This window comes from Solea senegalensis, linkage group LG8 (assembly GCF_019176455.1).
Source record: "Solea senegalensis isolate Sse05_10M linkage group LG8, IFAPA_SoseM_1, whole genome shotgun sequence".
NCBI classification, from domain to species: Eukaryota; Metazoa; Chordata; class Actinopteri; order Pleuronectiformes; family Soleidae; genus Solea; species Solea senegalensis.
In genome coordinates, this window is record NC_058028.1 from 12,657,377 (window position 1) to 12,673,068 (window position 15,692).

The following is a 15,692-nucleotide window of genomic DNA, read 5'->3' on the forward strand; positions in this document are numbered from 1 at the left end:
ATTGATAAATAGATAGTTTTTTTTCACATTTACGTTTATATCTCGTTAGATGTTTGAAAAGGAGTATAAACCTATATGTACCTATCCCCATACACACAACTCAATGTATACACTACTTTATCCCATCACCAAATATGTACATATTTACAGTATTTTATACGATTAGTTATTAATGTTCTCACACGTACAAACACGTCTGGCTTTAAACACGACCATTTCCATCACCGTCCTTGGTTGAACTGCTGTTCTTAATCCCTATTTTGTTTTAAACTGTTTAAGGTTTTTACTCTGCTTTAATTCATCGTTAATCTGTTCCATATGTTCCATAATACACTGTTACCACTGGTTCTTAAAGAAAGAGGGAGCCCACTGAGGAACAAACACATTGTATTCACACACACAATTTGGGGGGAACAATGTCATTTCTGAGAACAATGTTTGTATTGTGTCATGTGGGCTGTGCAACATGTGTTGGACAATCATTTATTTCAGTGTCCTTGCTCTGTCATAAAGGGATGCTGAAAATAAAATGCACTGAAATCTCCTCAAGTGCCTCTGCTCACCTCATCTGACCAAACCATCTGCTGGACCAGCTCTTAGCGCTGGAGTGGATGAGTGGATGAGAGGGAGCAGCACACACACACACACACAGACACCAGCATCAATACATATGAAATCTCACTATAACTGTATGGATATAAACATTGCAGCACTGGCTGACACAGAGAACAGAACTCGCCCCCTGTTAAGAAGTCAGCTCCTCCTCAGTGTGACTGTCCAGGTACTGGTCAGTGTGTTGTTTGTGTCTCTCGGGCCAATAAAAGTCGCTGTTTTCAAATGAATACCGGGGAGGTTTAGTGTAATGCTCTGCTTTTAATCAGCTCGCTGTTTGCAATCAACAACCGGTGCCTGTTCACCGTGTCATAAAACTATAAATCTGTGTGAGTTTTCTATTGTCTGACTTTCCAATTTAGACACAATGAGTCATGAGTGTGTGGATAAGATGTCTGCGACCGGCACAGGTAAAAGCCATCAACCACTTAAGATGATAAAAAAAGCATCCACTAAATGACATGTAATGTAATCATAAGGCTGTTTTTTTTTCCATAGAAACAGTCCCTTTGGCAACCATTGAGAGTGCTAATTATATTCATAGTACTCCATACCCCACCGTCTCCCTCACACATACCCTTCCTCACCTGCTCTATAACCCAGAACCTCTCTCTCTCTCTCTCTCTCTCTCCCTCTCTCTTTGCATAACTTCCCCTTAGCATATGTTTGTGTCTGAGCGCGTCTGCATGTGAGTCAGCTGCATCCTCAGCTCCTGGGACATTTCCTTCACTCTCCATAGGGAAGCTTCATTGCTGACGCTGTAAGTTTAACCAGTTTGCTGTCTTCTTTTTCTATTAGATTTTAGATATTAGGTTAAATGTAATTTTTCAAACTGCTCTATATCTATTTAAATTATTGGAAGTAAGTGTTTTATTATTTGCATCATAGCCCTGTGCATCATGGGAATTGATGTCATTTGTCTTTTTCGTGTGTGTGTGGGTTATTATATGTCTTGTTTTGGTTGATTTTTGCAGCTGCAGAGAACAGAATTATGTAATATAATTGTGCTTTTTATTTTTAAATGAGCTTTATACCCACATCTCTCTCTCTACATATGCACTTGTAGAGAACCAACCACTCAAAAATGAGTGGTTGCCTCTTTGTTTGTTTACCCAGACTTGTTAAGCCCAGGAAAACACCGGGTTTGTAAGCTGTCCGGGTTCATTCAGTCAGCGATCCGGACCCAAGTCACTGCGGGTGTGTAAGAGAGGAGAGGGAGGTCAACATGGGCTCCAGCTCCTCCTCCTACGCTCCAAAAACCATTTACTTGGATGTGGGTGGGAAGGTGCAAAAGGTATGTCCAAGTTCCTGTGGAAATGTTTGAATTTGTTGGTCTTGTTTACAATTATACTTTTATTAGAGATTTGAGTCAGTGTTTTTACAATCCTGGTCGCCGGGGACCCCCTGCCTGCCCTGCGTTATCTTAGATGCTGCCCTGCTCCAACACACCTGATTCAAATGATCAGCTCGTTATCAAGCGCCGCAAAAGCGTGATAATCACCCAGTGATTTGAAGCAGGTGTGCTGTGGCAGGGCAACATCTGAAACATACAGGAGTGGGAAACACAGACTAGAAAGGTCAATATTTACAATATAATTAAACAAATATGGGTAACACTTTACATGACAGTACAGTATCGATAAGGTTACAGTATATTAATAATGTTGTAATACTTAATATCATCTTATTTCTGTAACAATCACCAAGTAATTGTAAAGTGTAATCGCAAAGAAAAATGTGTGTGGGACCTAAGGGAGCGTGAATTTCATTTTTTTTTTATCAGTTTTGATTCACAAATAGAAAAACGGTGAACTGGATATTACTGCGGAAAAAAAACGGTATAATTGTGATGTAATTCTTCTCATTATCACACTGTTACCTCTGAAAATTACAAAGCTGGGAATTGCAGTACAACTAATTTGCACTAGATTATTACCATACCATTAGGCTTTCTATTATATTCTATGGTATTCTATTCTATATGTATAGAGTAGTAAGTACTAAGTAACAATTATATATAATAGATATTTCGTACTCTTAAAGAACATCGTTTAATAATCTGGATTGTGTTTGCATGTGATTTATGTGTCGTCTGATAAATTAAATCACAATTAAACTTCTTCAAATGCATGATACTTTACGTTAAGCTCTAAATTATTTAGACTATATTAAGACTGATTGGATTTTAAATAGGAGTTTAAATCAAAAGCCATCTTGATTAACTACGGTAATTAAATTGTTATGCTTTTTAATTCACCGGCTCATCTCACAAAGGAGGTTTTCCCCTGTGGACTCAGTCGCCTGAGGAGGAGATAAATTTAAATGGTCTTGCAGAGCAGTTTACCTTTCAGGTGTTACTGGCAGAAACAAACACCTGTTAGTAGGTTAGCTTACACCACACTTTTCTCACTGACACCTCTGGGGGTGTGTGAGCGGAATTATGGATTTGCTTCCGTTTCTTTCCGTACATTTTGATTCACAGAGTCCGCAGTTATGCAGCAAATCAAGTTATAAAATGGTGGGGGAAATAATGTGTAAATGTGACGCCTATCATCTTGAAGGTCATGATAATAACGGAGAATTAAAAACATGTTTTCAGGCTTGAGATTTAGCATTCCAAACATAGTGCCATAAATACAAATGAAACACTTGCTGATCCAGTGAAGTAGAGTGCTTCAAGTAGAGAGCTGGCCATGACACATGTCTGTTCAAGAGCACCCAGCCCACGACCACAGACTGTTTGTCTACTACACCTGCTTTGCACTTTTTACTCAGGGTCTATAGATAAAGAAAACTTTATTTATACCCTTAGGGCAATTCACTTTCTACACACACGCACACACGCAACCATTCATCGAAACACAAATCCAGATGCATGAGGAAACACTACATGGCATTTGCACAGTAAAACAATGTAGAGCCAAAATTAAACAAACAAATTAAAGAATAGGTAATGCACGATATAAATGACAACACTAGAGACGGTGCACACTGTAGTGGGTCGTACACAATGTCCACAGAAAAAATGACAAGAGTGGATAAAGTTGCTGTCTGTTCCATGAACTCCCTTTCTTACTTTTCTTCATTGGTCTCTCTCTTCCGACTTGAGCTCATTCACGCGTGGAACCAGCCATGAAACAAACCCTTTACTTGACGCTGCTACCATGTGACTTGGTTGTCTGAAAAACACATGAAATTCGATCGTTACCCTGTCAGAACACCGAGGCCTTATGTCAGAAACCACAGCAGCTGCTTGTGTGCAGCAGTGTGCACAGGTGTACCTTTGGAAACTGCACAGACACAGATTGCACTGTGCTGGATTTGTGAACCAGAGAAAAGGTTTCCCCCAGTAACCCCAAAAATCCAGTTTATTTAATACAAGTCTGTGTTTGTTGTTTGTGTCTCAAAGGTGGTGTTCAGTCGACACTGCAGTCCATTTGACATCAAGGAGCTTCTGTGTTCCTCATCAAACATCCCCAGGTTTGTCTGTGAAGATTCTCACTCATTCATTGAAGGATGTTTCACTTCTCATCCGAGACGTCTCTTCAGAGAATGCGAAACAGATTGAGAAGCACATAATAAAGCAGAGCCCGATATCAAAAGACACTTGAATGTAATAGTTCTACAGACATGCTCCTTTGGTCGGAAACATCAAAGCGGATAATGAGGCAAGAGAGATTTGTCATCTGCCTTTACTGAGGAAGATAAACTCTTAATATGTTGCTTGGCAGTTGGCATGTTTCCCATTCTTCCCTTGATGTGGATTACCAATGTTTTAACTGCTAACAGTGCACCATGTCGAAGATAGTGAGCATTATGTAGTTTTCTGAATAAGTGTATAGCTGTGATTGAAATAAAGGTCGGCTATTGTATGTAAAACTTTTAAATAAAAGCATGTACAAGAAATGTTGTGCACACTGAAATCGTGTTTTTACCGTTTTCAGAGCACTGAAATAAAATTGTGTAAACATACACAAAAGGAAGCAGCTACAGATAATTGTATCTATATAATTTTCCTCTTATCCCAATAGGAACACTGCCATTATGATGGTGGATCCAGAAGGTGCCTTGGTCTCCATTGATCCCACCATGCCGGCCAACTCTCCAAAGTAATATATCTGCTCTTTGTTGTTCTGATTTATCTTTCCATGTACATTCATACATACATTGATGGCCAGGATACACCAGGATACACCCTGGACAGTCCACCACAAACAACTCAAGTTAACCCTTAGAACACAGAGCATTTTGGCTGCTTCTTTCCATTACTGTATTTAAAAGTACAGTATATACAGAGACTATAAGAAATATGTGCAGTATCGAGTGTCTTATGTCCTTTTTTTCAGCATAACCTATAGGCTATCTGATGCAACATTTTTTTTTTAATTTTCATCAATGCTATAAACACACCTGAGCAAAAAGTACTCAAAATGTTCGGACTGAATTTGTGAAATTTGGAAATAATCACAGTTCAAAGTTCACTTGGCTCATTTTTATGAACAGAAAGAAACCTATAAATATGTGACCTATAAACACCCCCGCAGGATGTCCATATTAGGTGTTGTGTATTATTCCCCACACAAACACACTTATACGTCTTGTTTCTTTTGCAAAAGTGAACACAACGACACTTTAAGGTGATGTTGGTGTTAACGGAAAGTAACAGTTGTACGTCTCATTTCCTTGCAGCTCCTTGTACAAAGTTGTCCCTCTATCTGCTGGTCAACTTGGAGGTAACATGCCTTTGCTCTTAACTAAGACACTGCACAAATTTGAAAATGTGTGAAAAGTGTTTGCTGCTCACTGGCGATTCATCAGGATGGTGTTTTTGTCTGCAGAGAAGGAGGACATGTTTCAGAACGTGTTGTCCCAGGTGGCTGATCAGTTCAGCAGGTAACTCACCAGTTGTTTATGTTATGGCTGAAGCTCGCCGTTCCCCACCCTAACACATAACTTACATATAACTTACACATACCTGGCGCCAGGGCATTTCAGTGGTAAACATGTTGAAACCCATTGAGGCAAGTCTAAATTAGACCACAAGCTTTTTTTCCACATCGCCTTTTGAAGTCCCACTCTTCATTCCCTTATTATTTTTTGTTGTAGTTATGATTTGACTTTATCTCACAGAGCCTTTCGCATCAACGAGCTAAAGACTGAGATCACCAACAGGCTGGCCATGCTGGAGAAAAGAGTTGAATGTGAGTGGTGCGTTTTCTACTTCTGAGTCACCACTGATCTCAGTGTGAAATCAGATAACTCTACTGGAAACATGTTTTTCAGTGGAGGGCTTGAAAGTGGTGGAGATTGAGAAGTGCAAGAATGATCTGAAGAAGCTACGGGATGAGATGGCTTCGAGAGGTGGTGGCAGGTGAAGTGACGTTTGATATCTACACTCATCATGTACCACATCTGTTGGAACTGCAATAAAATCTAAAAACAACCTTTTTTGCCATCATGACCTCAGAGTTAACTGTCCATGCAAATACAACTTCTCAGAGGACGGGAAGAAGGTCACTCCCAGACGTGATGTCCCCAATTATCCAAAGGTACAGTATGTCCATAGTCTATAATGTGACAAAGCTCATTCCCGATTGTCTAATGCTTCTGTTTTTGTTGGGCACACACAGTACACATTGTCTCAGGAGACTATTGAGGCTTTGAAGAAGCCAACGTTTGACGTCTGGCACTGGGAACACAATGAGGTTTGTTGATATCACAACTTAACTCCATCACTCATTTCCATTCCAACTCAACCATGCCAGTAATCTCTTCTGTCTTTGTTGCTGCAGATGCTGAGCTGTCTGGAGTACATGTACCATGACCTGGGGCTGGTGAAGGAATTCAGCATGAACCCCATAACACTCAAACGCTGGCTGGTAAAGTTAAAACAATACAGGACAATGATATTTATCTATTTCAGATTATTTTTAATGGAGATACTACACAAATACACCAGCTACATCCTCAGTGGTAAAGCAAAAAAGCTAAACCTTACAGTATTTACACCTACACCTCTTTACATTACAACAACCAGTCTATTCAAATGGTGGCCCGTGGGCACCACATGCCCAACTTCACAGTGGCCCAGCCTGTGGTTCCACCATAAATGACTGTCCTTAAAGATTCCTACATCAATTCCTACGTTAGTCAGATAGGTTTGATTACAGTGTTAGTTCTTTTGTATTCTGTTGAAGGCACTGTGAGCTGTTTGTGGGTCGTATATGACATATGTGGTTGTCTTATTTCAAAGAGAAAAAAAAGGACAATAAAATAATTACAGCTTTGAGGTGTGTTAAGGACAGGTACAACCCAAATCATTGTATTGCTAGTTCTTTTATTTTTTTCTTTTGTATTTCACTTTTTGATCTGTGTTTTAAATTTATAATCACCTGCTGCTTACTGGCTGAAGAAAACAAATAAACTATGTTAGCTTATGCTGCTAATACTTTTAACAGATGTCCATTCACTTGAATTTTAAATAGAATATTGCAAAGATAAACCATTTTTATACATTATTCCACAGTTTGACTGACAGGCATATATCTTTAACATCTGGGTTTTCACATATGACTGTTCCTCTTGGATTGTGTTGACTGTCCCTCATTTCAAATTATATCTGGATACTTGGTTGCTTTGTACATAATTTGTATTACTGTAATCCACTAAATCCTTAAAGCAATATCATTTTGTTATAGAGATTAGGAAGTAATTATCAAAAGGTTTCAAAACATTTTTAATGAAACATTTTGCACTAAGCACACTGAAGGAATCATTTTCTGTCTTCACAGTTGGCAATTCAGGAGAATTACCGCAACAATCCCTTCCACAACTTCCGTCATTGCTTCTGTGTGAGCCAGATGATGTACGGCATGATTCACCTTTGCAACCTACAGGTACACTTCCCATTCATTAGAATGTTGCAGTGAATTATCCTGCATTTAATTTGCATTTAACAACAAAAAAAGAAAAAATAAGGCCAAGTTGTGAGCGGCACAAATTAATTTCCACCCAAGCCATTTTGCATTTTCTAATATTGCGATTCCTCTTCCCATGTTGTCCAGGAGAAGCTGACTCTCACTGATATGGGCATTTTAATGACAGCTGCAGTGTGTCACGACTTGGACCACCCCGGTTACAACAACACGTAAGAATCACTATTCTATCTGCTGCATTGTTTACACACAGAGCAGCACTGAAGCTTGTTGACCCCAGTTTGTTTTGACATCCACTGCACAACATGGCTGTCAATGAACCGTGAAACAAGTTCAACGTGGAGAGTTCTGGTATGAAAACATGCTGATTTTCAGGCAGTTTTTGGCAAGCAGGGACTTTATCAGGGAAAAATACTATCAATCTGTCATTAGGTGTTTTTTTCATTCAGCTTTCTTTTTTTTTCTCCCGAATTGCCTTCCAAGCTTCCCATCACACTATATCTCCTCTTTTTTTTAAAGATTGGAAATATTAAGGAATTTGCATTTTTAATATTTATCATCCATCTGTCAGGTATCAAATCAATGCCCGCACAGAGCTGGCAGTGCGCTACAATGACATATCCCCCCTGGAGAATCATCACTGTGCTGTGGCCTTCCAGATCCTGTCACTTCCTGAGTGCAATATCTTTGCAAATGTGGATCCTGAGTCATTCAAACAGATCCGACAGGTGACATAGTGCATTTAAAACAACTCAGCCGTGCAGAACAACTGATTTGGAGACAATCTAATATACGTTTTTTGACTGAAAATGAAAATAGATGTGCTGCAAAGTTCTCATACAAGCTTTCATTTTGTTTTCAGGCAATTATCACCCTCATTCTGGCCACTGACATGGCCAGACACGGGGAGATACTAGACTCCTTTAAGCAAAAAGTGGACAACTTCGACTTCACTAACGAGGAGCATGTGACATGCGTATGTATGCCTTATGAAATCATGTGAAATCTCCGTCTGACATGAGCTGTCTGTACAAGACCTGACCTCAGAACAAGAGGGCCTTTTCACGTCTTGTGTGCTGTAATCAGAAGACGAAGCCAAATGAGTTTATTAGATTATTAGTGTGATAGAGGAGGCATTCACAGTGATGTGCTGTAGGTCATTTGTTGTAATAATGAATAGGCTTCTGTACGACTGACCACACTTTGGATTGATATCAGCCGTGTGTTTGTGTTTGCAGCTGAAGATGGTTCTAATCAAGTGCTGCGATATTTCCAACGAAGTGAGGCCAACTGAGGTTGCTGAGCCATGGGTGGACTGTCTACTGGAGGAGTACTTCATGCAGGTGATTTATTGTTGTCAGCTAGCGGGAACTAGCACTTTGATGAAGTTTCTTCTAAATACGTCCTTGCCTGTGTTTTTTCAGAGTGACAGGGAGAAGTCTGAGGGTCTCCCAGTGGCTCCCTTCATGGACAGAGACAAAGTCACCAAGCCCACCGCTCAGATTGGATTCATCAAGTTTGTCCTCATTCCAATGTTTGAAACTGTCATGAAGGTAGAGCTTGATCCGTACGGGTGTGTGTGTGTGTGTATGTGTGTTTATTCCAGGGTGGCGGTGTCTCTGAAAAGCAGGTAATGTTCATACTGTCGGTGTTTTCCTACAGCTGTTCCCTCAGATAGAGGAGATCATGGTTCAGCCTTTGAGAGACTCCCGTGATCACTACGAGGAGCTGAAACAGATTGACGATGCCATGACAGAGGTAGAACCAGTTCTGTCTGTGTGTCTGTTTGTCTGTCAGTTTGTCTGTCTCGTAGCAGGATTACTCAAAACTACTGAACTAGGTTTCTTGAGATTAGGGGGCATTTATTTATTTATTTATGTATAGTTTTTTCCCTTTCTGTAACACAGAGAGAGAAATGAAAAGAGTGCATTAGCATCAGGTGGAGCTCTGCTCTGTCTCAGTCGCCCTCTCTTGTATATGTATATGTATATATATATATATATTTAAATATTTTAAATACAGCACTTTCTTAGATCCTTGATGCAGTCGACCTAAACTCCTGTGTCCCGTGTACAGCCCACTCTAAAGCTGCAAATTGACATCTTTACAAATACATTTTTTACTAATTCCCTACACAGAATTTCCCAACACATTGAACCCATCATAAACGCAACTAGTAAAATTATTATAATATGACAACAGTGTTGTTATTTAGATTTTTGTTTTTATATCAACACTGTGCAAACAATGATATCATATTTTGACCTCGGGGGAACGTGTTGAAGGACGGGAATTAGAACGGTTTGAGCCTGCACCTACATGCAGCAAACAAACAGCCAAAAGTGACTCTTCCTTATGGGTGCAAAGATGCCAATTTGCCTGTGAGGACATGTCAATCTGGGAGTAGAGAAATGTAGATACCAAAATGTTAAAAATAATGGCAATAATGTGTGCTTCCTGCTGTGAGAAAAGAGTAAGCAAATCTTTGTTTTCCTACACACTGAAGCTTGTCATTTAGGCTTTTCACCTGGAGCAACAAAACACCACCAATTATCAGTTAAGCAATTAATTTAACATGGGGCGTGGTCACACACACATACACACACGCACCAACACGGACACAGATGCATTAACATATGCATCAAACAACTTGCTAACATAAAGGTGTGTCTTTTGTTCAATGAGGCACAGAAGAAAAAAACTGAAAGTATGTCATTAGGCGGGAAGAAGAAGTAAGCTCTGCAGTGAGTGAGTGCAGTTGTATCTGTGTAAGTAAAATAACTGACTCCTTGGTTGTGCTTTGGTGTCTAGAGATAGTGTCACGAGTGCTCTTCCTCCCTCCCTCTCTATCTCTCTCCCTCTCAGCCTGGCACTGGCCTGTCCACAACAGCTCTACTCCTTTAACGCTGAACTTTCTCTACAAAAGCCTTTAGGAATGTGCAGCACTTTCATCACTTTGGATTCTTTTATTAAGTAAACACCAAGAAGTTTACTTTAATGAGCTCACACACTGGAAAACCCAACAGGGGAGGCACAAATTAAGAAAGACGCATGGAAATCCAGCAGCAGTTACTAAAGTAAAACCAAAACCATTAAGAATTAAATGACAGTGGTGTAACAACATCAACCAACAAAGTTTCATAACATAAAAAAATAGGCATGAGGTGATATGATACTTATGACGCTTTTCTACTGTACAGTTTTAGCACAACACGGCTCATATCAACTCATTGGTCAGAGAGTGTTGTCACTGGAAGAGTCATGAGCACGACGCCCAACACAGGAATCAAACCGAACAATGCTGAACTGTAGATCAGTTAAAAGGTTAAAAAACATGCGTTAATCTCCAAGACAATGTCTAAAATCTCTGTGCTCCGGTCTTGCAGGAAGTACTGAACAAATAGAATTAAATGAATCTAATGACTCAGTACATCGTAACAACTGCTTTGCTCGTCACTAGTTTGTGTCACGTATTAAAACAACGTCGCAGCAGTTTCGTGCAGCTGTGGTACGACGACCCCGCCCACATTGAGGAGGTACGGTGAAGTAATGGCAAACGCGCCGGATACTCAAACCGCGTAGAGTCAAGTCGTGCAGAGCCGTGCTAAAACTGTACAGTGGAAAAGCGCCATTAGTCCGATACTGGTCAAAATCACTGGATCAGATATGGGACAGAGGAAAATAATCCTATATACATTGCAGAGTTCTCTCTGCACTGATTGTAAAAGTGTAAATAAAAATCAAGTCATGTCTTCTTTCTTCAGAATATGTGTTACACATGGATAACGCAAAGGTTTTGTTCACAGATTCATCTAAAATAACTCTATCAGTAGATACTCACGGTTGTGATATCAATAGCAGTATCGGACATGAAACAGTGATATCGTGTCATCCCTCATAAAAACTATATTGTGTTCCTTTTCAACAATGCCATGACAAGAATGGAAATGTAATAGAGACATTTATTTATGACTCAAATGCCCGAAAACAAAGTGGTGAAAATGTCGCTTAGTGACGAGATACAACATTGTTGCCTCATTCATCGAAACTACGACCTCTTTGCTGTCATTTTACATTGCACTTTGCCACAGAAATAAACATAAAGAAAAATGATTCAGATGAAGTCACCACTTGAGTGAGAGTACGTTTTGACTTTTCGCTGACGGAGGTCAATCCCTGCTCACAGCTCTGTGGCGACTTCAATCAGTCCTTTTTTTTCCCCCCCTTATGAACACTGCGGTGGATGATAATGGATGGTTTGTGCCGATTTGGGCACAGCTGTCTGTGTTATTTAAGACTAGTTTTAGCTTCAGTGTTCCTCTTTTTAGGTCGATGTGTGTCTCTCTCTGCCTAATTCCAGCTTTTATTTTATTTCCAGGGCTCTTCTTTTGTGATCAAATTCAACAAAGACTTTAAAAAGACATGAGCAGTCTCTCGGTGAAGACATTCCAGGGCTGCGTGAAGATGACAAATTGAGCAGGAGGGAGAGGGAAAAGAGGCAGACTGCTTGGCTACATACTGAGCTAAACTTAGGCATCAAAGTGGCATATCTTGAACTTTGACTTAGACTTTTGCACTGGATGTAACAAAGAGGGACCTGCTGACCTCTCTGCATATTTATGGTGTTTATGTTGTTCTCTCTCTGTTCATAGAGCCTCAAGAGTTTGAAGGACCCGTTCCTCTAAAATCGAATAATTTTGAGATTGATTCACATTGCATATTTTTAAATATACAATGGCTGCTGAATTGGCCTCACATATAGACCAAATGGACAGGAAAACACTTTCTAACAATAATCATAATAATTATATAACCATTTCTGCACCAAAGAGGGATTTCCTTTTCACCTCACTGTAGCAATACATTTGAAAATGACATGGTGCACTGAGTGTTTTCCAAAAAGTAATGCAGCCGTGCACCTTTATTTTTTGGTCACACACACACTCACACAAACACACACACACACACTGAGTTCCAATATCACAATTCTAGTATTTGTGTCTTCAAAACATAACAAGCCATGTAGGGATGTATATTATTCAAGATGTTACACAATTTGTCTAATAAAAATGTTCACATGTTTGTCTCTCTACACACATTTCAGTGTCTTCTGTTTCACACAGTTGGTGAAAAAAAAGTTGGATCAAGTTTTTTGCTAAATAATTGGGGCAGTTAATAAATAAATGAGTCCTTCATCAGTGCCACAGGAGGAAATTCCACCACTGCATTTAACCCATCCTCTACTAGAAACCTTCCTAGAATTCAGAGCAGCGAGCACATTCTGTTCACAGCAACCACGGCAGCCACTGAGCAGCGCCCGTACTTTTTTTGACCTGGTGGGGACTCAAACCAGCAACCGTCTGTTTACAAGCCAAGTTCCCTTTCCACTTGGCCACCGACTTCCCTCGATATGATCCAAAGCTCATGAACTGAGCTTCTGCAGTGAGTGACAGAGACGCTGGGGTGAGGAAGACACATCTCCTGCTGCAGCTTTGTGACACACACACACACAGAGGTTGTCTGCGTGACTCAAGACTATGAGGATTAGAAATACATTTTCATGGCGTTTTCGGGCCAAGGTAGCAGGTAGTGACATCAGACCAGACTTTCCCCATTCCTCAGGGGAGCCTGCAGGAAAACGTGCTTATTGGTGTAAATCTAGTGTGCTCAGCTTCTTCTGTCGTCTTGACTGAAACCCATTTTATTGCCACATTTTGTAGTTTCATGCTGGAACGCAGCCCACATGTGTTGAAATATGACTAGTTACCTAATTATGTAGCACACAGGTGCTACTTATCTCACCACAACGCCCCCCCCCGTTCCACAGCTTCCCTTTGAGTCATATCAGATATGGGTGGTTTTCCTCGTCTTACTCCACAGTGTTTTATTACTGTTTTTGGAGACATGTTGCCAATTACTCCCGAGCAGTTATTGCCCCACCTGACGGCCTTATCTCACACTTATCAAATACCACCTACACCGCTCTGAAGAAATAATATTCAAAGATACACAGTCATTTGCAGCATGAGTCATCACTGGAGGAGGTATTGCATGCACTGCTTTTTCTTTGTGTTTGTTTGAGCCGTGTGTGTGTTCACAGGTAAAGTAGGGAAACTGAGATGTGATCTAAAAGCAATAATAAAAGAAAACACTGGACGACGTAGTCTGACTGGATGACTGATCACCTTATGCACATAACAGGTGACCGATCACATTGACATTCTGTCTCATCTGCATGGCCAATGATTACTGTCCAGATTAGGACAGTGTACATTTATATTACGTACTTACCAGATACTATACAATAATAAAAGTTTACATACAGCAATTCTTTACACATTTAAAATGGAAATGGACAGCAATCAGTTCAATTAAATGAAGTTAAGCAAAAATGAACATTTGCTGAACATTCATAAATGCATCCCATTTAAATTCCTTTTAAAAGGAAATAATAAAGTTACCTGAATCAGCATCAGCAGAACCGCAGTGCCTGTCTATGGGAACTATATATAAAAGATTACAATTACATGCAAACTATGACCAAATACGTTGACACAATGCTAATGTAAGCCACTTTTAGCCACTGACTGATGTACAGCAGGTACGAAACATACAGAACCACAGCACAATCCTGTGACATAAAGGTCAACAGGAAATTGATTCAATACCCACTAGCTTATAGAGTGTTACAGCGCCACCTATGGAGGCTGAGTCAGACTCTGCAGGCTGTCTGGTTGCCTGACGTACTGAGTGAAATACCTGCGTTAAAATACAGCTAGAATGTGCATTAGGTGACGTAGGACGGAGGGAAAGATCAGTGGCAGCAAAAGACAAAAGTTTAAAAGAAGCTTTACAATGTAAGTCAGTCCAATCGTAAACTAAACCCAACATGCTGACTTGTAACTTGGTCAACTGTAAACTGTCTTCACGAGTCCAAATCTAATTTGACGAACTGAAATGGAAAGCCTTCAGTCATTTCCTTTGCCTTGAGGCTGAGTGACACATCATGTTTCCACAGTTTGTGACTGTGAAAGCGTTTACTCTATCTACTACAAAAGCACCCAGATGGTGGTTAAATGTGCAATTGTTTATTTGTTTCCCTTCCCATGGGCTTTCATTATATCCGACCTTTGCCTGCAACAGGAGGTGTGGCAGTTTTGAAGTTTTGAATTCGATCACAGCCTAACCACATAATCAACCACACGTCACAATCAGTCTTGTTTATTTATTCACATTGACTGCGAAGGTCAATTATTTCTCCTTGACAATGTGTTTCCCAAAACCATTTAGACATTTAAAGGCCATACTTGTTTTATTTTTAGTATATTATATAATCCACACGACAAAAACATCTGGAACTCTAACAAACATTATAGCTCATTGCATCATGTCCTCATATTGTGTTATTGGACCTGCTATTTGCTTGTGGCAAAAACTGACACGTTGATTTATTGTAAAGACATATTGGGTAATCATTGCCAGAAGGAAACTATGTGCCAAAAAAAACCTTTATGGTCTTTGACGTTATATCTACTGATTACAGGTTTCTCCAATGATTTAGTATCTCATAACACATGAAGACTCACAAGAACAGGCTGAAAAGTAAATATTCCACATTACAGCAGAGGCTGCACTGTTCTTTGACTTTTGTTTTTCAAGTCTATTATTTTGTTTCTCACCCCATTTCCTACTAATTGTCAAGGTCTGACCCCCACAAGGTGGCAAATCTGCACATAGCTGCTTTTTTTTTATCTCCCTCTGATGTCACCAGGGTAGTTTATTCTCATTTTTATATTTAAAATGATTGACTATTAATGAAATTATCTGCTTATCAATATGTACTGTGGCTCTAAAAGTTATATGTTATACAATGTTGTGTGGGTACGCACATGATCTAGATTGCACAGCTCACCTCCCTACAAATCATGAATCACAGAGCTGCACTGGTGGTCTGACAAATCCTAAATCTTCATGAGACCAAAATGGTCATTTGATCCAACCGAAGTCTTCGTTTCATGTGTGGAAAAATGTCCAAGTATGTTGATCAAAACTGATAAAAACATCCAGGTCGCGAAGCAGAAAGTAGAAAGTTTCTGTTGTGGCCCTGTAAATGTTTGTGCTCTGCGACAAACCTGTTTTTGACTT

The 15,692-nt window shown here is 39.9% G+C and overlaps 1 protein-coding gene across 2 annotated transcripts; it reads left to right on the plus strand.

Moving 5' to 3' along the window:
• The first annotated feature begins 1,305 nt into the window (after positions 1–1,305).
• On the plus strand, positions 1,306–12,639 carry pde9ac (phosphodiesterase 9ac). Of its 2 annotated transcripts, none has more exons than XM_044032804.1 (20): positions 1,306–1,372; positions 1,729–1,906; positions 4,022–4,092; positions 4,644–4,721; positions 5,302–5,345; positions 5,451–5,505; positions 5,719–5,813; positions 5,896–5,983; positions 6,080–6,161; positions 6,243–6,317; positions 6,405–6,491; positions 7,404–7,508; positions 7,677–7,759; positions 8,119–8,275; positions 8,410–8,523; positions 8,786–8,890; positions 8,972–9,100; positions 9,210–9,305; positions 10,233–10,315; positions 11,926–12,639. In XM_044032804.1, exons 2-19 carry the CDS (start codon positions 1,838–1,840, stop codon positions 10,281–10,283), a joined length of 1,584 nt encoding a protein of 527 aa, XP_043888739.1. In that variant the 5' UTR covers positions 1,306–1,372; positions 1,729–1,837; the 3' UTR covers positions 10,284–10,315; positions 11,926–12,639. The 2 variants fall into 2 exon arrangements, with proteins under 2 accessions (XP_043888739.1, XP_043888740.1); XM_044032805.1 differs by having other exon boundaries at positions 5,743–5,813.
• The last annotated feature ends 3,053 nt before the right edge of the window (positions 12,640–15,692 follow it).

Coding starts and splice junctions, on each gene's coding strand:
- pde9ac (XM_044032804.1), top strand. CDS start 1,838: ATGGGCTCCAGCTCCTCCTCCTACGCTCCAAAAACCATTTACTTGGAT. Junction 1,907..4,021: donor TGGGTGGGAAGGTGCAAAAG/GTATGTCCAAGT, acceptor TGTGTCTCAAAG/GTGGTGTTCAGTCGACACTG. Junction 5,506..5,718: donor GTGGCTGATCAGTTCAGCAG/GTAACTCACCAG, acceptor TTTTTGTTGTAG/TTATGATTTGACTTTATCTC.